Raw genomic sequence first — 21,545 nt, 5'->3', positions numbered from 1 at the left:
CCCTATTGCCCGTTCTGGTTTTCAGATCTACTGCTACGTCCTGACTATCCATTCTGTCTAACCCTTTGGTACTGTATTGCTATCTCTTGCTTTGACCCGGCTTGATTTGGTTTCTGTCTCTGTCTATGCCCCTTGGTAACATTGCCCTGTAGTTACCTTTCTAGGAGTTTCCCTGCAGCTCCTGGCTCTGTGGAGCTGAGGCCACGTCCCTAGCAGTCACGTGCTCCAGGTCCTGTGAGCTTGGAGCATGCATCGTCACCACTGAGACCCCGCTCCGCAGTTATCTTTGTGCACAGTCTTTGTACTCAGGACACGCGCACTGGCTCAGTGAGCAAGTGCAGTGCGGTGTTCCTGACAGATTGGTTGCATCTCTGTAGCAGATGTGTCCTTTTGTGAGCAGTTCTTTGTGTATTTAATGACTTTCTTGTATTTGGGGACAGATGTTTCATTAGATGCAGCAGACCTGTGACAAAGAGGTGACAGCTGTTCAGAAAAGATGCCTGGTATTATGGCTGGACAGTCAGTGGTCAGTGTCCTGACAATGTATTTCGAGGATGGTCACAATTTGCCTGGAGACCATTTTTTGCCACTAGACTCCCGATATGTGATTCGGCCTCTTGAAGATCTCATTAAGCATGTATTAGGATCTCTATGGGGTGGGGGTCCAGATCTCTATGGGGTGGGGGGCAAAATCCCAATGGGTGGTGGTCCAGATCTCTATGGGGTGGGGTCCAGATCTCTGTGTTGGGGGTCCAGATCTCTATGGGGTGGGGGTCCAGATCTCTATGGGGTGGAGTTCCAGATCTCTATGGGGTAGGGGTCCAGGATGATGGTGCTGGGTTGGCTTTAATTAGATCAGTAAATTTCTGCTTCATGAATAACTCAGTCCTTCTCTAGTATAACCCTCATCATCACCTAGAACACCACGCTCACATCCATTTACTGATTTCCCTGGCGGTGCTTACTCAGTGCTGACGCTGCCGTCCGGCCGGGCGACGTTTCTCACTTTGTCTTCTCAGCACTAAATTATTGATTGCTTACATCTCAGAGCCACAATGTAAAGGACGGGTCGGCTTTGCCCTCATTCACATATTGTGATTTTGATACATTTTGGCCATTGCTGTATTTGTTGCATAATATGAAGCGCCATGTACAGACTTACTAGGTAACATACCAGTCTGGGCAACTTATTGCCCTCTCTCCACCTGCCACAATAGGACTCGGACCAGTTTGTCTTCATTGGTGTTAGTGAATTGTTATATATGATGGTATTTGTCACTTTTGCAGGTTGGGGGAAGCTAGCCCGCCTAACAAGAGCTCTCACCAGCAGCAGAGGGGTCCTACAGCAGTTGGCTCCCACCGTCCATAAAGGGGAGAATGTACATAAGCATTCCCGGCTCGCAGAGGTAATGTGCTGCTCATCACGTACACATAGAGATATATTATACCATTCTCAGTTTGCAGCCAGCTGGAGGACGTGTTTTTGAAATCTGTGACGTGTCAATTCTTCCAGCTTTTTTGCAGCATTTTTTAACCCATAGAAAGTAATGAGAAAGTGAAAAAACCTACTGTAGACAAAGCACACATGTAATCATGTAGTATGCACTCGAAAAATGCTGTAAAAACCCCATGAAAAACTAAGAAAAATGCTGAAAAATGGGCTTTTTGAATGCAGCGTTTTTACTGAAGAGAGCGCAGAAAAAATGCAGAAAAGACAGTTCATGTGCATATAGCCTTTAATGACTGGGAAATGTCCCAATTTTCATACTCTGTAACTTACCACTCTTTGCAGTGGGTGGCTCCTCTTCATCAGTATTCTGACAGCATATTATAGGTGCTGGTACTTTCTTTCCTGCCACCAGCACACAATAGCTTTCCTGAACTGTAAGCCCGCCACTTTTTTCTGCCTATATGTAATTTGATAGATGGTAAAGCAGAAGCAGAGCATAAAAGACCAGCCCCCCACTGTGGAGAGATAAAGACCGGCCCCCACTTCCTGTAGAGATAAAGACCGGCCCCCCACTGTAGAGAGATAAAGGCCATCCCCCACTTACTGTAGAGAGATAAAGACCGACCCCCACTTACTGTAGAGAGATAAAGACTGTCCCCCACTTACTGTAGAGAAATAAAGACCGGCCTCCACTTACTGTAGAGATAAAGACCGTCTCCCACTTACTATAGAGCAGATACACTTGCCACACTTACAGTAGAGATAAAGACCGGCCTCCACTTACTGTAGAGAGATAAAGACCGTCTCCCACTTACTATAGAGCAGATACACTTGCCACACTTACTGTAGAGATAAAGACCTGCCCTTACTTATTGTAGAGAGATAAATACCTGCCACTACTTAGTATAGAGATAGAAGCACTTACTATAGAAAAACAAAGACCTGCCCCCATTTACTGTAGAGATAAAGACTGTCCCCCACTTACTGTAGAGAGATAAAGGCCATCCCCCACTTACTGTAGAGAGATAAAGACCGACCCCCACTTACTGTAGAGAGATAAAGACTGTCCCCCACTTACTGTAGAGAAATAAAGACAGGCCTCCACTTACTGTAGAGATAAAGACCGTCCCCCCACTTACTGTAGAGAGATAAAGACCGTCTCCCACTTACTATAGAGCAGATACACTTGCCACACTTACTGTAGAGATAAAGACCGTCCCCCCACTTACTGTAGAGAGATAAAGACCGTCTCCCACTTACTATAGAGCAGATACACTTGCCACACTTACTGTAGAGATAAAGACCTGCCCTTACTTATTGTAGAGAGATAAATACCTGCCACTACTTAGTATAGAGATAGAAGCACTTACTATAGAAAAACAAAGACCTGCCCCCATTTACTGTAGAGATAAAGACCTGCCCACACTTACTGTTGAGTGAATAGGCCCACCCCCACTTACTGTAAAGAGATAAAAACCCACCCCCACTTACTGTAAAGAAATAAAGACCTGCCCCAACTTACTGTAGAAAAATAAAGATCCGCTTCCACTTACTGTAGAGAGAAAAATACCTTCCCCCACTTACTGTAGAGAGAGAAAGAACTGCTCTCACTTACTGTAGAAACAAAAAGACCCACTCCCCACTTACTGTAGAACGATAAAAACCTACCCTGACTTACTATAGAGCTAGAAACACCCACTCCTACTTACTGTTGACAAATAAAATCCTGCCCCCACTTACTGTGGAGAAAAAGACCTGCCCCCGCTTACTGTAGAAAGATAAAGACCCGCCCCCGCTTACTGTAGAAAGATAAAGACCGCCCCTACTTACTATAGAGAAATATAGACCTGTCCCCACTTACTATAGAGAAATATAGACCTGTCCCCACTTACAGTAGAAATATAGACTCGATTCCTCCTGGAAATGTGTGAATGAATTAACAACTGGTTACCATTCACCTTGTCAATAAGACGTGTCCCAGTTGTCTCTGACACTGACCAATCAGTGCTGATAGTGTAGGGACATGTCTGCAAAACTAAGTTGTCAATTCTATACAATTCCTAAAAGATTGTCACAATGCTGACTTCTAAGAAAATGTGCACTAAAATTGATATTTTACAGAGAATAGAAGTAATTGCAAAAAACAGACATCAAACCTCATGAAGCTTTTTATGAAAATAAGGCAGTAATTCAGATGAATGTATATCAACCCAGATTAATAGAAATGACTATACAAGCGTAAACATTTCAATTTCATCTGGTATTTTCTGGGGAACGCTCCGCTGGGTGCAGCTCTATGCTCTGGATTTTAATTTAAGGTGAGGCACAGCGTATGACTGTCAGGAGGCAGCGATATAGATGTACTGGAACACGGCGGTAATGAAGGCAGCCTCCACGACCCGGGGATCGGAGCGCTCTTCTCCGCACCGTCTTTACTTGTTCTTCTTTGTTTCAGTAGTTTGCGATTAGGGTTCATTTGCATTGTAGACAGCGCGATCTCCAAACACTTCACCGGGCGGCTGCACATACTACAAGACGCCTTCCGCAATCAAGATAACCGGAGGATTATTAATGGCCCCTCATCCCAGAGACCGTACCAGTCACTATATAATGAATTTGGGGGCAGGGAAATACAGAGGGACGCGCAGACGAGAGGGCGGAGAGGGTTGTTAGTACATGAGATATTTCAGCCCCCCGTGATTAATCACTAGCCTGGAGTTGTAGCAGTGATATGCAGTATGCAGGGTGATAGAGCAATATACAAATGCACCCCAAAAATAAAAACCCTACAAAGCAGTGCCAGGCTGAAGGCTTCACCTGCGGAATTAGGGTCCCCATTGGAACAAATTAATAAAATCTTCACCAACAAGTTGCATATCCGCAATAGAAATTGGAATGCAGGAGAGTTAAAAACAGCAACAAAAGCCAAAACAAGAAAACTCAGCATATGAATGGATATAAGTTATAACTCATCCACTTTGCCGGTTCTGTAAGACACTGCAGACTTTACATATGTAAAATCAGCACCAAATGTGCAACGTGTGAACATGGCTTATAGAAGCTATTCCAAACCCGTACTAGAAAAAATAAATAACAAAAGTAATAATACTAACCTTAAAAATCCACTGCTGCTTCCAAGCTGATGTTTCCCTGGTCCCCCCGCCAGTCTCTATTCACTATGCTCCAATGATGATGTGGCATGTTGGCTTGTGAGTGACTGCTGCAGCCAATCACCTGTTATAGCGATGACCTGATGGCGGTGATTGGCTGCAGTGGTCATGTATAAATGCGGCATTGCTGGCACATGAACAACAGAGGTCAGCAGGGGAACAGGCAGCATCAACAAGGGAGCGGGTAAGAGGATTGGTAAGGTGTTACTGCTTTTATTTTATATGATTATCAGCTTTGGGGACGGACAACTCCTTTATTATAATCTGCTTTAATGATTATATTTTTTACTATTTATTATTTTGTTAGATCTTATAACTTTTTTATGCGTTCTCATTTGAGATGATGTAATAATTAGACCATCAATATTTGATTGGTGGGGGTTCATCACCTGCTCCCCACTGCAAATATTTATTACTTAAAGAGGTTGTCCATCACTTTAGCATTGATGACCTATCCCAAGTGGACAACCTCTTTAGCCCCACACCATACACTTCAGCTGGGGCTGTCTCACTCTATTCTACCATACACAGGTGCTTGTGTTCTCTATGAAAAAGCTGCTGCCAGACTCCTCCAGCAGAGACTTATCTCGCCAAGAGCAAAAGTATCAGTGGTCAAAAATTGGATATGCCAGATCATTATCTTCCTCGACATCATCCATTGCGAGAAAGTTGGGAAGCCCCTATTCACATTAGACTTCCAGCCAGGCCCGTTGATATGGGGCCTACATGGCAGATAGTCTTAACTTTTACACTTTGCATCCTGGGCAATTTTGTCACTTACTAATGTCATGACGTCGCAGGGTCTAGTAAATGCTAGAGGATGCCTGGATGCCAGTTGCAATATTGAAGACCGGCTGCCACAGAGGTCCGGATTGGACAACGGACCAGGATAGTGCAAATTGAATTGCTCAGTGGGTAGCACTGCTGCGGTCCTGGGTTCAAATCCCGCCAAGGACAACATCTCCAAGGAGTTTGTATGTTCTCCCGTGTTTGTGTGGGTTTCCTCCAAGTTCTCCGGTTTTCTACCACACTCTAAAGACATACTGATAGGGAATCTAGATTGTGAGCCCTAATGGGGACAGTGATGATAATGTCTGCAAAGTGCTATGGAATATGATGGCGCTATATAAGCAAAGCATAATAATAGCAAACCTAAAAGTCACTAACACTTAGTAAACTTTACAAACATAATGCATTGTATTTGCATATTAGCGGACAGTAAATTGAAAGAGCGTTTTTATCTGGAGGACATAGAACATCCATGCTTTATACATACAGACAGCCTATTTCATTGAATTGGAACTGTGTAATGCTTGATTTCACCTCTGGAGGCGCTGCAGGGGTATTGAACACTTGTTGCAAAGTTTCTTTGCTGGATCACTGAAGAGCTCAGCACAGGGGCAATCTGCAATCAGCATATCATCTTTTAGGATCCTTTCTAGCCCAAAAGGGCATGCAGCAGAAAACCCCTTTAATAGAATTTGCTTAGAAAAAGGTGCGAGGGAGTGGTTTCTATAATGCACGTCTATTATGCATTACATCTATTTGTATTATGGAGACACTAGAACTCGCATATTATCAAGATATCATTTATCACTTCCTGCGCAGAGTTAATGCCCCCTTGCCCTATAGATTCCCCCATTATATAGATCAATGAGATATTGATGTTTATTCCCTGAAGCCCATTCATTGTTGTACATGAGCTTTTATTGATCATTATTGAGCCCCCCTAGTCGGGGTCGTTAGTATCAGATGTGATGGAATGCATGGAGTATGTCATATATCCCTATACGGGGGACATATAAAGCTCCTTAGAGATTAGATGAATCAATGATCTCATATTAGATGAATCAAACAAGCAGAATAAGAATATATGTTCACTAGATGAATCACTAATGGGATTTACCGCCATATATACAGAATGAATTATAGAATAAATTGCCTTTGATCAAAAGTGAATTACACTATATACATTAGAGGGATCTTGGGGTTTTCAGGTATTTTCTCCTCCCGGGAAATCCCTATACGCCATTCTGCGTTCAGAACGTTGTCTTCAATTTACTGTATTTATAAGGTGATGCAGAGTGGGCTCACAGAAAGGCGAGTCGTCATTCGTTTTTTGTTTTTTTTTGTCTCGTCTTTCTTTATAGGTTTGCACCAAATTCATTAAAATGGCACAAGATTTTTTATGAAATTGGCACAAATTCAAAGATTCTTGATCTGCCTTTTTTTAGTGAAATGATGCCCAAAATCTGTCTAATGATTTTATTTATTTTTCGCGAAACACAAACATGTGACACCTTGTAGCTTATTCAAAGCATCGGTCTCCATTTGGCTATGTTCACACGCAGCATTTTTTTTCTGCTCTCTTTCTGAAATTTCATAGCTATGGCTGGTATTGTAAAAAAAAAAAAAAAACATGCATGTCAACATAGTTTTAGGGTAGTGGAGACCAATAGAGTAAAAATGTTTGTACCATTTTAAAAAAGGTGTCAAATGATAAATTATCTGAAGTAACTGTAACCCATGCCACATTGTCGAGCAAACCTAAAACGGAATGAGGAGTTTAAAAACGAACATAAAAATGGCACACAAGCCATAATGAGTTTTGCACAAAAAACAAAATGCCTAAAATCCAAACTTATAAAACTAATTCTCTAAAAAACAGGGGCAAAAAAGAATATGAATCTGGACCATACTGTTAATTGGACTTACTTTGACTCTATCCTCCATGTTTTTAGGTGTTGCAACTTGGCTCTGAAATTCTTCCGCAATACAAACAAGAAGCCCCGAAGACCCCTCCTCACATCATTCTACATTACTGTGTTTTCAAAACCACCTGGGATTGGGTCATCTTGATATTAACGTTTTACACCGCCATTCTGGTCCCTTACAACGTGTCCTTCAAAACCAAACAGAACAACGTGGCGTGGTTGGTTGTGGACAGCATTGTGGATGTGATATTTTTGGTTGATATCGTACTTAATTTTCATACCACCTTTGTTGGACCTGCCGGGGAGGTGATTTCTGACCCAAAGTTGATACGTATGAACTACTTGAAGACCTGGTTCGTCATTGATCTCTTGTCCTGTTTGCCGTATGATGTCATCAATGCCTTTGAAAACGTGGATGAGGTCAGTAATATTTTACTTTTTTAACTCTTTTTTTTTTTTTGGAGGGGGGGAGGTTAAGTCAAAGGGCCTTTCCAGCTGTACAAAACGAATGACTTATCCTCAGGATATTCCATTTACATCAGACCAGTGAAGGTCCAACTCTCAGCACTCCTGCAAGTAGCTGATTGCAGGGAGCAGCAATCCCTCTTGAACCACAGTCACTTCAGTTGTTTCCTCCCAATCTGATATTGATGGTTTATTATAAGGATTTGAAGTCCTGGAAGACACAATGGAATCTTTTATTTCATTCTTTAGGACAAGAAAGTAACTCTATCATCTAATTTTCTGACCACCATTTTGCTGACGTCAAACGTTTTTTTCTCAAAATCCTCAAAGTTTTTTATTATTTAAACTGTAACTGTCATTTCAGGAGAACTTGCAGTAGAATGTCAGTGTGTCCTTCTAGCTCCTCCCCTTTCTATAGAACCTTTTAATGTTCGTATGTTCTTCTAGGTCCTCCCCTTTCTATGGAACCTTTTAATGTCTGTGTGTTCCACTAGCTCCTCCCTTTTTTTATAGAACCTTCTAACCACCAACTGTCATCTTTGTAAAAAAAAATCTATAGTTGCTGATTCCACAAACAAAATTAATATTCTCCTCTTAGATTCAAAGATCTATCAGTCATGATTTATTGTGTCTTATCGTAACCATAAGGTCCTGGGTATAAATGTTTTTCCCTTGAAGAGGCTTTCCACAACATTGAAATTTATGACCTATGTTTAGGATAGATCATCAATATCAGATAGGTGGATACTTCCACCGATCAGCTGTTATCACCTCCGGATGTAAACAATGTACCAACAGGACCTCATCAGTCTGCATACTGTGTAGTATGGCTGATCAGTTCCTATTGTTTGAGCAGAAGGCTGGTCTTCAGCACCCAGCAATCGCTAAATAGTCTGGTGGAGCTTTGGTCTTCCACTCATAAATTATTTGTATCCGTCCGCTTCTGGAGGTGATGTCAGTCGATCGGTGGAAATGCCGAGAGTTGGACCCCACCGATCTGAACATACCATAGTGGTAGAATACAGTCATACAATGGGTCTGCAGCCATCCTAGGTAAAACTTATTGTATACAGATTCTTATTGCTCAAAATTAAGAATATGTGATATAGCTGCACAAAATTAATCAACACTCAACAGTTCACTCCCTGCTGTTCCAGTGCTGCCACCACTCCAGTGGTCCACATTGTTCTTTGATTTCTTCCCTGCAGCGCTGACATCATGTACATCCGTATGAGCATTTTAGCCAATCACTGCAGTAAGAGACCTCTGAGGCAAGTGATTGACTACAGCGGTCACATGTACATGATGTCATCACTGCAAAAAACTAAACAATAACTATCAGAGACTATCGGAGCATTGATGGCAGACCCACAGGTCAGTATCGGTTATTTTTTTAAGTTTGCTACTTGTATGTAGTTATATCCACTTTAGTAGTGACTCTAGGCAGCCAGGATTTTTTTTTTTTAATAAATGATGGCTTATCCCGAAGATAGGTCTTCAATATTAGATTGCTGGGGGGGCTGACTATTAACACCCACTCCGATCTAACCCAATTAATTTAACGACTATGTGAAAGTAGATATGGAGTTTTATATGGTATATATGTCATGGCAAAAATATGCAGGGTCTCTTTACAGCTTCTCAGTTCCATCACGCCTTGTAAAAAAATACTTGGACAGCATCAAGTAAGCATCAGCCTCATCCAGGTCTCAGCGTGGATAAAGACGTGAAGTATCTGGAGAGCCGTCGCCTTTATCCATTAATTCCCCTGCAGACACGACTATAATTTTCCAACAGCCAATTCAGCTAAAGTGCCCAAAATTATTGTGTTCAACTTCCTCTTTGGAAAATATTTTTCAGGTTGCGGGCCGAGTGTATCAGTCACAGCTTGATGAACAGATATTTGTCTTTCTTGTGCTCGGAGGTTGTGTCCGGTTTAATGAGATGTTCATGACGCCGGAGCACTGAGATGTTTTCTTCTTGACTGGTTCTGAAAGATGCAACTTTATCCGAATATCTGACTGGTTCATCGCTGTGTATAATGGCCTCGGGGAGAAGGAGGAGGGTCGGCAATTAGCTTCTGGTGCACTGATCAGAATGCAAGGAAATAGAGATCGTTTACTCTAAAGTTCCAAAATAACAGTTGAGTTTTAGGTTCTGTTCACTTCGAATCATTGCCTTCTGCCGGACATGTACATGTGGAGCTTTGCCCCATGTAAACCCCAAGATGAGAGCTCTGATGTATGCCAATTTGGCACTGACTACTAGTGTAAAAAAAAATGTCTACCACAGTTCTTTCACTAGCAGATGCCTCTGATTGGAAAAGTGTAGCTGACTGCACTTTTCTATATAGTGAAAAAAGTATGCCAACATATACCAACCCAAAAGGGGCCAAAGGACTCTTTTTGGTCCTCCATTGGGTGATGACTGGATTTCTATGGCTATGTGAACACCAGGACGCTTACCACCTATTTTGCCAAATGTTGGGCTGAAACGCAACGTGATCCGACCCTTTCACTCCACATTAATGTAGAACAAAACTTTTCATAGCTTTCCAACATACTTTTCTCATCACTCTAACACCTCTGGTTGCTGTCACAGATTGGGAGTGTTCTTATTTTCGTCCAGACTGTGCTTTGAGGTTACCAGCTCTTCTTCAGTAGAACACTTATGTATGGAGTACAATTGGCAATACTCCATTGTAAAAAATAAAACATGCAAGTAAGCGTTCTACAGAAGGACAAAAAAGCTTTCCTCTAAGTGTCACCTATTGGATAATTAGTGGTCACCTCCAAAAGGTGTCACTTGCTAGAAAGGTATCTTCTCTTCTAGAATCTGAAACCTACACAAACCTAATTCTTCTCCCAGCTGAGGGTTCGCTACAACTGGATTCTCTCTAGATCAGGAGTGGGCAATTAATTTTCCCGAGTGGCCACATGAGAGTCTTCAACTGATGTGGAGGGCCGAACCTATAGGCGGAAATTAATTTTACTCAATATTAATATTGACATATTAATTATACTTATTTTATATTAATATTGATTGTATCACGTAATATTGAGCAGAATTAAGTATGCTGACATCCCCTATATACTGTATGAGTCCACCCACAGCCCCCTATATACTGTATGAGTCCACCCACAGCCCCCTATATACTGTATGAGTCCACACACAGCCCCCTATATACTGCATGAGTCCACACACAGCCCCCTATATACTGTATGAGTCCACACACAGCCTCCTATATACTGTATGAATCCACACACAGCCTCCTATATACTGTATGAGTCCACACACAGCCCCCTATATACTGTATGAGTCCACACACAGCCCCCTATATACAGTGTGAGCCCACAAACAGCCCCATCATATACAGTATGAGCCCCCAAACAATCCCCTATATACAGTATGAGCCCCCACCTGCTTCCTCTATATAGCTTGAGCCCCCATGCAACTCCTCTATATATAATATGAGTCAACATACGGCCTCCTAAACATTGAGCCTCCGCACAATTTCTCTATTTACAGTATGAGCCCCCACAACCTCCTTGTATACAGTATGACCCCCCACAGCCTCCTTGTATACAGTATGAGCCCCCACAGCTTCCTTTTATACAGTGTGAGCCCCCACAGCCCCCATGATACACAATTTGAGCACCCACATATAGACAAAAAAACAAATACTCCCCTCGACCCGGTCTCCCGGCGCTCTGCTCCGGTCTTTGCTGTGTGCACTGAGGCATCAAACAGGAGACGCGATGTAGTGAAGTCATTGCGTCTGCTGTCTCAGTCACACTCGCTGATTAGTGGAAGAAGGAGCTGGCGGCTCTCTCCGCCACCATTGTATTCATCTATATCGCAGATAAGGGTAGATTTATGATGCCGGGAGGGGGACAGAGTCAACATGGTGCAACCGGTGGGCCTTTGTTTTCGGCCCTTTGACTGTCCGTGGGCCGCACTTTGCCCAGATCTGGTCTAGGCAATTGTTTAGGTGAACAGTCAGAACTCCAGGCTGATACATTGTGTCAGGACAGGAAAGAGATTTGTATTCTGGATGGAGAGGTAACGAGCCGCCGTCCATGGTGCTGAAATCCTCAGTACGCCAAACCAATGCCGACAACTAGAAAACATTTCACCTTGAGCGGCGAGCGTACGACCTCTTCTACATTCTTGCTTATTTTCTCTGTAGGGGGTAGAGAACATTTTCACAGGTACAGCTGACTATAGACTAGCACATTATACCTGTCCGGCTTCTCTGAAGTAGGGGTGGGCGGCTGCGGGTTTGTTGCGAGATTAGCAGATATTTCTCTTCCAGTTCTGATCTTTATAAATCAGAAGTTTACGGCTCCACGGAGACATCTGCAGATTATTTCCAGGCTTCCAAGGAGTCATTTTAGCATTGCCAGTTTTGCAATTGTCTGAGGAAACTGGCAGTCTCCTTTCATCCCTTTCCTGATCTCTTCGTGTGACTGATGCCCAGATCTGTGCCCTACATATCCCACACTGCCCCTCTGCGTTCTCTGATTTTACACGGTAGATAGATGGATTTTCTTTATCATGGCTTCTGTGAGAATTTGCAGGAAAAAAAATTGTGGCATGTTCTTCTGGTATGGAGCTGCATGCAGGAATCATATGGATCACACTGAGCACTCCCCCTTGTCACCAAGGACTGGAGTAGCATTTCGGCCCTTATGACATGTCAGCGGAAAATACTAGTATTTTCAAATTGTTTGGGCATTGAGCAAGACTGTTTTGGCTTTTCAAAGCTTTTATGCCACTTCTGTAACACAAAAGCTTTGATGAATCATCCCTCTTGTGTTTGTTTCATCCTTTCTGTCATGTCTTTGATCAATTCTTTCGGCTAATTCTACCCAGAATCCTGCACCCATTAGTAAAGGGAATGGAGGCAATCAGAGTTGGGTTCCCTCTCTTTTTAAAGGGAGTTTGTCACCCCCAAAATGCATTTTAAATGGTCTATACAGTTTTGAAGGGACGTATCCCCTAGAACAACCAGTGGGGTAACTTTTCATATGGGGCAAAGGGACTTTTTGGGGCCCCCTTAGTCTCCAGGATCCAGGTGTGATTGCAATCCTTGAACCCATTATTTACCATGGTGTGGCCAAGAGATTGGTGCAGTGCTATGCTTCCTCATTTGCATTTTGGGCCCCTCCCAGTCCTTGTGATTGACAGTGCTTCCTGGAGCAAGCACTGTCTGAATGCTGCTGGCATGTGTGCAGCTGTGTGCAAATGCTGCACTTCCGGACGTAAATTCTTGGCCATGGCAAGGTGCGCTAAAGCCTCCTCATTTGCATATGAATGAAAATGATTTTCTCAGGGACTGAACCAGTAACAGCCGGTACAGTGCTAGTGTGGTTGTATAGCGGCTAAGCCCCCTACAACACTGTATAGCCCACTTACAATGCATTTTAGGGGTGTCAGACTCCCTTTACACCAATAACTGAGCTCAGTGGCTTGGCCCCAGATGACAGCACAAGTCACTCAGCTCACTGATCGGCTGCAGTGCTGTCAACGTGAGATCAGTGGTGCAAATAACAGCAAACAATGGAACAGCGGCAGAGAGTCAGCGCTGGACCTGGGGAGGGTGTTTTTAAAAAAAACAAATTGCTTATTTTAAGATAAGATAAGAGGGTTTAGTCTTAAAGGGGTTCTATAAGATCCCACAACCCCTAAAAAAAATTGTAAAAACATATTGTGATAATTTGTGTAAATAAAAACTAAACAGTTAATTATCAATGCCAACATTTACAGCATGAGACATTTGCTATTATTGCATTTGTGCAATTTTGGAACTTAATGGGGTTGTCCACTACTCGGACAACCCCGTCTCAATCGGCATGGTTGCCCTTCTGTAAAATAGCAAAATTCGCCATCCTGGAGAAGTGTTGGAAGTCAGAGCTGCGGCTGACTGACCACTTCCTCTATATGTCTGATTCGTCTGAAGGAGAGGAGAGTGAAGCCAGCGCTGATTGGCAACAGGGATTGTGTGACGTAATAATGTCATGCGATCCCCGGGTAAGCCAGTGCCAACATAAATGGAATGGTGCCGGCACTGGAGGTGAGCAAAGTGTGGCTGTTTTACTGGGGGCAAACGTGCTGTTGGAGACCGGGTTGACCAAGTAGTGGACAACCTCTTTAATTGTTTGCTCATCTTGAGGCTGAGACTACAGTTCCCACAATGCCTGGCATACAGTAGCTAACATATAGATGTCCTTACCAGTGTGGGCCCAGGATAGTACACCGGTGCGGTGACTGTACATGCATCGTGCATGACTCTTCTTCTAGGACAGGTGCATGACTTGCGGTTCATACACAAGTTGTAACATGACCGATGGAGGCCAAGTCAGCAGCACCGCTCGTCTCCTGAGCGGACGTGAGGGGCGCTGTGTAACCCCGGCGTTCAACTTCACTGCTAGTTCTTCAACCCAGTTTTATATTATCCAATATCCCGTTTTGCTTGGTAATATCCCTTTCACAGTAAATTTCCAGTGCCATTTTTGGACTACCAGGTGGGACAGTGCCTCGGAAATTGGGACTGGAGACAATTTTGGAGTTTTAGGTGTCAGCCTTTTTTTAAACAATTAATAAGATACATTTTCCCTTCTATAATCAAACAGAAATCGGAGATATGAGTCAAACTACAAGTGACAGTCGCCCTAATGGCTTTTTTCCTTGTAATTTATTCCTCTGCACCTCGTGTTAAGTGTAGGGTTTTCCTTTGGTGCATCAGTGTGGATATGACCGGGAGCCGTGCAGCCGCAGTAAGCGTCGTGTCACATCTGATAACATGATATTGTGCTGAACATTAAGATGTGAACAACTAGGGGACATTTGAAAGAGATTCGTCCTTTTGTTCCATACACGACCATCCATTCCTTGGAGAGGCTGCGCTGCTCATTTCTACTTTATGGAAGCGAAGGAGCCATTGTGAGGTGCCTAATAGGCATTTTGCATGGATTACATGTAATACATCTTTGCAGGTTTTCCTGTCGTATTATTCCGTACACCATGCTCTTTTTTAAGGGTTTGAACCCTTTAATTAGTAAATGAGCACATGGGGATCCTATCATGAAAAAAAACATCATTCTCTCGCTGGTGCCCCTGGCTGTTCTCCTGACTTCCTCTTCTGATCGTGGTGTTAGGTGACTTCTGCAGTTGGTCATCAGTCACTGATTGGCTGCAGTAGTCACATTCCATCCAAGCTGGGAGAAAGAGCAAGGAGACAGGCTGCAGGGATCACCTGACACCCACTGACAGAAGCAGAAGTCAGGAGACCAGAAGTGGACACCAGCAGCAGTGCCGAAGATCAGTTGGGCATGGAAAGTAAGCATGGTTTTTCTTTTATTTTAGGATGACCGTGGAGACTTTTTGCTGTAGTGAATAACTCCTTTCACCATAATGTAAGAGGGTGAGCCCAGACAGAGTCAGTGGTTTACGATGCCCTCTGAGGCCGGAACTATCGGGACTGTCACCACTGTTGCTGGGGGAGGGTTCTTCTGGGAGGGAATCATAGAATCATAGAATCGTAGAGTTGGAAGGGACCTCCTGGGCCATCTGGTCCAACCCCCTGCTCAAAGCAGGATTTGCTAAATCATCCCAGTCAGATGTCTGTCCAGCCTCTGTTTGAAGACTTCCATTGGAGGAGAACTCACCACTTCTCGTGGCAGCTTGTTCCACTCATTGATCACTCTAACTGTCAAAAAGTTTTTTCTAATATCTAATCTGTGTCTCCTCCCATTCAGTTTCATCCCATTGCTTCTAGTCTTTCCTTGTGCAAATGAGAATAAAGTTGATCCTTCTACAATGTGACAGCCCTTTAGATATTTGTAGACAGCTATTAAGTCTCCTCTCAGTCTTCTCTTTTGCAAACTAAACAATCCCAAATCCTGCAACCTTTCCTCATAAGACAGGGTTTGCAGACCGGTCACCATTCTGGTTGCTCTTTTCTGAACTTGCTCCAGTTTGTTGATGTCTTTTTTAAAATGTGGTGCCCAAAATTGGACACAATATTCCAGATGAGGTCTGACCAGAGAGGAGTAGAGGGAAATAATGACTTCACATGATCTAGACTGTATGCTTCTGTTAATACATCCTAGAATTGCATTTGCCTTTTTTGCTGCTGCATCACACTGTTGACTCATATTCAGTCTGTGATCTATTAGTATACCCAAATCTTTTTAACATGTGCTGTTGCTTAGGCCTATTCCTCCCATTCTGTATATGCTTTTTTCATTTTTATTGCCCAGATGTAGTACTTTGCATTTTTCCCTGTTAAAAACCATTCTGTTAGTTGTTGCCCACTTCTCCAGTTTATTTATATCTTTTTGAATCCTCTCTCTCTTCTCTAGTATTAGCTATCCCTCCTAGCTTTGTGTCATCAGCAAATTTAATCAGTTTACCCTCAATTCCTTCATCTAAATCGTTGATAAAGATGTTGAACAATACGGGGCCCATGACAGAGCCCTGTGGTACCCCACTTGAGACATTCTTCCAACTGGATGTGCAGCCATTTACGACCACTCTTTGGGTCCAATCACTAAGCCAGTTATGAATCCACCTAACAGTTGCCTTGTCCATTCCATACTTAGTCATTTTTTCAATAAGGATTGTATGAGATACTTTGTCAAATGCTTTGCTGAAGTCAAGATATACTATATCTACAGCATTTCCTTGATCCACCCAATCAGTGATTCCGTCATAGAAGGAAATTAAGTTATTCTGACATGACTTATTAGTTACAAACCCATGCTGACTCTGTTTAATCACTTCATTCTTATCCAGGTACTGACATACATGTTGTTTAATAATTTGTTCAAAGATCTTTCCTGGTATAGAAGTCAGACTCACCGGCCTATAGTTGCCTGGACAGCAGGGGGCGCGGGGAATATAAAAAGGACTGAGCACGGGAACGGATCAGGGCGGCACAGTTTCTCAGTGGATAGCACTGCAGCCTTGCAGTGCTGGGGTCCTGGGTTCAAATCCCACCAAGGACAACATCTGCAAGGAGTTTGTATGTTCTCCCCGTGTTTGCGTGGGTTTCCTCCAGGTTCTCCTGTTTCCTCCCACACTCCAAAAAACAAACTGATAGGGCTCACAATCTACATTCCCTATCGGGGACAGTGATGATAATGTGAGCAAACTGTAAAGCGCTGCGGAATATGTTAGCGCTATATGAAAATAAAGATTACTATTATTATTACTACTTGGCGTGAAAGAGACAAGAGAAGGTTGACTCTCCGCTGCTCCAGCTGACAACTCCAAGCCACTCATCCTTCAGAGTTCTGACCCTAAGATTGACTTTGACGCTATAAAGTTATCGGCTGACCCTGTTCTTTTGGATAGTCCAGTCCTGCCTGTGGTGACAGATAAGCTGACTTGCTGCGTTCCTAGAGACTATTCCAGAGAAGTGCCCGCTGCCGCGGTCTGTGAATGTACACACGGCTCGTGTTCGGCGCCATCGCTGAGGAATGCACACAAAGGACTGTTTCTACATCCCAGCGCACCTGAGCTAGCCAGGACTGGATCCATCAGCATCGTTGGAAGACAGTGCTTCTCATTCCTCCGTAATAGAGCCAGAGATTTTGTTCATGATTTATAACGCCGTCAGGAGATTTTCCAGCCTTTCCCCTGCAAGAACTGCAAGCGATAAGTTACCCTATTTTTTTGCATATCTTTCTCTCGTGCACGGTGATTGTGCTTAATTTCCGTAGTTGCTGTTATTAGTCTTGCCTCCCTACGTGGAGTATTCCTTGTTTAACTGCCTGTACAGTAAATTCTGTTAACCCCTTCTCTGTCTCCTGCTCTCCACTGCATTCAACGAACATCTCTCTTACCAATAACGTATAGGGGTTCTGCAATTTAGAATATCAATTTGATCCGGGATGGCAATTTTAAGTTGAAAATATGATTTAGAGACATAACTCTAAGAAAGACCTCCAATGCTTGCTTTTGTGCCTGGTGCTTATAGGCTTCTGTGCAGCTACTCGACCATGGAAATCTATTTCTCAAAGCTCTTGACTTGCAGTTCTTGTACTGTTGTCACTTCCACTGGCGACCTACGCCTCTATAGTGAGCAATGCAACAACGGTTCGACAACTTTTTTGTAGCACACTCTCTGGCACATGGTGGCTCCATTCTCTTGGTTTGAGTGGTCTACAGCTTCATGGCTTGGCTGTTTTTACTCCTTGTCACTTCCACTTCACCATGATAAGGTTGGGTGTCTACATACCTTTGGCCATTTCATGTACATGATCACTCTACTCATATCCCTTCTCTCTAGGCTGGAGCAGAGGGCCATACTGTAAGTGACTCTCTCAATCAAGTCGTGGGCTACTAATCATATAAATGGCCACCATGGAATACTACATTTCACCAGCATTAGACGTAGATTGTAGCTGTAGCTCCAATCCAAAAGGGTTTCTTCTAACTCTCCCCAAAATCCAAAAAATCAGAGGTTACTGTTGTGAGTTCATTTTCCCCTTCGTCACTGAGGTCTGGTGAACTCCCTATTCTGGTAAAGGAAGGTAATGAGCCTGATTATCAGGCACCTGAGCCTAATGAGGATGACTGGCTGAGTGGAGTCACGGACTGGATATAAGGCTGCCGATGCCCTTCTGCCCTGCGGGTGATTTCTCTGTGGACTTCTAGGACACCAGTCTGATTCCTGCTCCTCTAAAGCTAAGTTTTCTGCTTTGCTTGTTAGCATTTGGTTTTGCTTTCCTTGCTTTTCTGGATTCTGCCATTCCCTGCTGGGGTGAGCTGAATCTCCTTTTGCCGGTTGCTCTGTCTTCAGAATATTCCTGAGTACTGACATAGCTTTTTTGAAGCCTAGCGTCCTCAGGGCCTTTTTCACTGTCAGTCTGTTGGCTCTTATTTTCATAGGGTTTTTCTCGGATTGCAGACAGCAGCCTTCCTGTCCTTTCCTATCTAGTTAGCTTAGGCCCCGTCTTTGCTCAGTCTATCTTTCTGTCTGTGTTAGTGTTTTCATCTTGCTTCACCGTCATTATATGTTGGGGGCTGCCTATTGCTTTGGGGTCTGCTCTGGGGCAGTTTAGATTTCCCCTTTCTTTCTTTAGGCCTATTTAATTCTCCGGCTGTGATCGAGGGGTCTAGGGCATCGTAGGAACCCCCCACGGCTACTGTTAGTTGTTGTGGATAGGATCAGGGGTCTGCAATCCGATAGCTGCCAACCTCTCTGGTTTTCTGGACTTAGCTAGCATTTCTGTTTTTGTCTCCTACGGTGACTCAATCATAACAGGTTACCTAGAATTATTCTAAATTTCTCAAATTTTCTAAATGTCGTAGAGGAGGTTAGGAAACTAAGATAAAATCAGAGACTCATTATGATAAAGTATGGGCTCATAGGCATTATTTTATGAATTCGGATATGTGCATGAAGCCTTCTACTTCTGCTAATGACACATTCAGTAGAACTGTGCATTTGGGGCTTGTATGACAGTGCTGAGTCAGGTAATGGACACTTCCCCACATACAATCCAGAGACCGAAGGGCCATGATTTTACTGTGATAAATTGGCAATAACCGGGGGGGTGCAAAAAAGAGCAGTATGGTCTGATCGCAGGAGCCTATCCCAGGTGATAGTTGGGGGGGGGGAGACCCTGTTATAGTTTTTGCATTGGGACCCAGGAGCATCAAATTAAATGGCCCCTCTCTGGAAGTCCTTTTATGGTCCCATACAAAATGGATCTGTAATACAGAACTGGGCATGAGCCCTTAAGGATGCTATGGAAAACTGTGCTAGCAAAGATCCAGTCTTCACAGATGATTTGAATAAAAAATAAATTTATTACCGATAAGAGATAAAATTAAAAACTGATCGATACAGGATAAAAAGTTACGTATACGGAGATTTCTAAGAATATGCGAGAGATCTGACCTGCTGTAAAAGGCTGCGGTATATGTAAGTCAGTATTCTGGCTCACAGCCATGGAGATACTGCAAATGCACAAATCAAAGAATATTACACATCAGTAACAAGTAAACAATGCATGAACCAAATATAAACAATTATTAGTTTTCAAGGACCATTAACCTCAAAATGCATCAAGACGCCCTGTTTCCGTGAGTGCACGAGCTTACAGAAAATTCCGATGATGTCTGCGGGCCTAATTGGTCTCTTCAGCTGAAATTAGCAAAATAAGATTTTATAAAGATGGTATATAGCTGGTATATAACAAGTAATGCAACATATTGGCAAATAATAGATTATAAGTGCTGCATTATTTTCCTAATCATATGTAATACTAACAATAAATACTTGACTTTTTTTTTACATTTTTTTAAGACAGGTTATTGATCCATTTTTTTTCCTATTAGTTTTACAATCTTTATTTGCGTGCTTAAAAAAATTGCAAAAAGAAAAGAAAAACATTTTAAAAGTGTGATATTTTTACCATTCTTACCGAATTAAACGCTATCTACAAATTATAAAAATATCGTTTATCCAGGATTTTAGCTGTGTCCCGGGGCTTCAATGTTCCCAATGATTGATAATGAGATCACATTAAAAAAAAGAAAGAAGAACATTGGTAATGATAATATTCATAATCCAAAACCTAAATTCTCTAGTTTTCTCCTTTGAATTGAACTCCGGCATTAAATATTCACATTTGGAAAATTTGCTTAATGCGCTAATTCACAGAGCGCAGATGGCCCTTGACCGCTGCCCCTAGTTAGAGCACAGTGCCCGTCTGATAGATGATTATTCCAGATAATGATAGGACGTGCATCTATCAGACCAGCTCTCGTACTTTCCTGCCCGACACCTTCCAGTTAGCAGATGTATCAGCGTTCTGCATCGTAATTGCGACACTTAGCTGCCAAATGGGGTGAGAATTGTGCTGACAGGTGTTACTGGTTTGGCGTCGGTCATGGAATAATTCTTTATTATGTTCTTCTTCTTCCTCCTGATTGAATGCTCTGTACCTATAGATCTGATACTATGGTATAGTCAACGATTAGAAATGATTAATCTATACAATATTAATATATATCGTGCCGCACAGGGCTTGGAGAGTGCCAGAAAGCCCAACTGCACCTTCACTTTCTGTAGCAATCATTGCCCCGAGATTATCATACTGAGCCTAGACTGAGCCAAATGTTGTCCAAGTAGAACAATATCGTGCCAACAATATGCCAGTCAGTGGCTGGAGTTCATTACTTTGAATACGGTGGCCAGTCTGTTGCATAGTTTGGGTTGCCAGCGCCCAGGTCAAGGCAAGTTTTAAACTCTCTAAGTGCCCTCTTAAAACAAATAATGCTCCCTATAAAAAGTATTAATTCCGCCTTGAAAAGCACTGATGCCCCTTTCCAAAAGTGATAGTCATGTTCATGCCACCTCCACAAAAAAGAAAATAAAGTGGGCTCAGGCACAGAGCGGGTCGGCACAGGTGGTGCAATGAAGTGAGTCATTGTGCCGATAACTTTTAGGACTTAGGCTTCCAGCAGCCTATAATAAAGAGTTGATCAAATTTAAAATGGCACTCATCTAGAAAACCGGGTCATAGGGCCAGAGGTCTGGGCATATCCACTGCATCAGATGTAACGATGACACCCCTAATGAATGCAATGAAAACAAACAAAAACCAAATAGCATTTTTTTTCTGTTTTGCTTTTGAAAATGTTTGGTCCCCTAAGAATTTTGCATAGAGGACAACCTCCCCTGTGTCCTCCCATGTCATGCCACTGTCCATAGTATCATCCATAAAG

The 21,545-nt window shown here is 42.9% G+C and overlaps 1 protein-coding gene across 2 annotated transcripts in view; it reads left to right on the top strand.

Moving 5' to 3' along the window:
* The window catches only part of KCNH1 (potassium voltage-gated channel subfamily H member 1), a 386,099-nt gene that overhangs the window by 94,304 nt on the left and 270,250 nt on the right, over positions 1-21,545 (top strand). For both annotated transcript variants that reach the window (XM_073553403.1, XM_073553402.1), the window contains 2 exons: positions 1,288-1,406; positions 7,362-7,754. In XM_073553403.1, coding sequence (XP_073409504.1) covers positions 1,288-1,406; positions 7,362-7,754 — 512 coding nt within the window. The remainder of the gene's footprint in view (positions 1-1,287; positions 1,407-7,361; positions 7,755-21,545) is intronic.

The sequence above is a fragment of the Dendrobates tinctorius genome, unplaced genomic scaffold, assembly GCF_039654945.1.
Source record: "Dendrobates tinctorius isolate UK_male_01 unplaced genomic scaffold, ASM3965494v1 ptg000201l, whole genome shotgun sequence".
Taxonomy (NCBI): Eukaryota; Metazoa; Chordata; class Amphibia; order Anura; family Dendrobatidae; genus Dendrobates; species Dendrobates tinctorius.
Note: the sequence above shows the minus strand (reverse complement) of the source record. Positions and strands in the feature narration are given on the sequence as shown.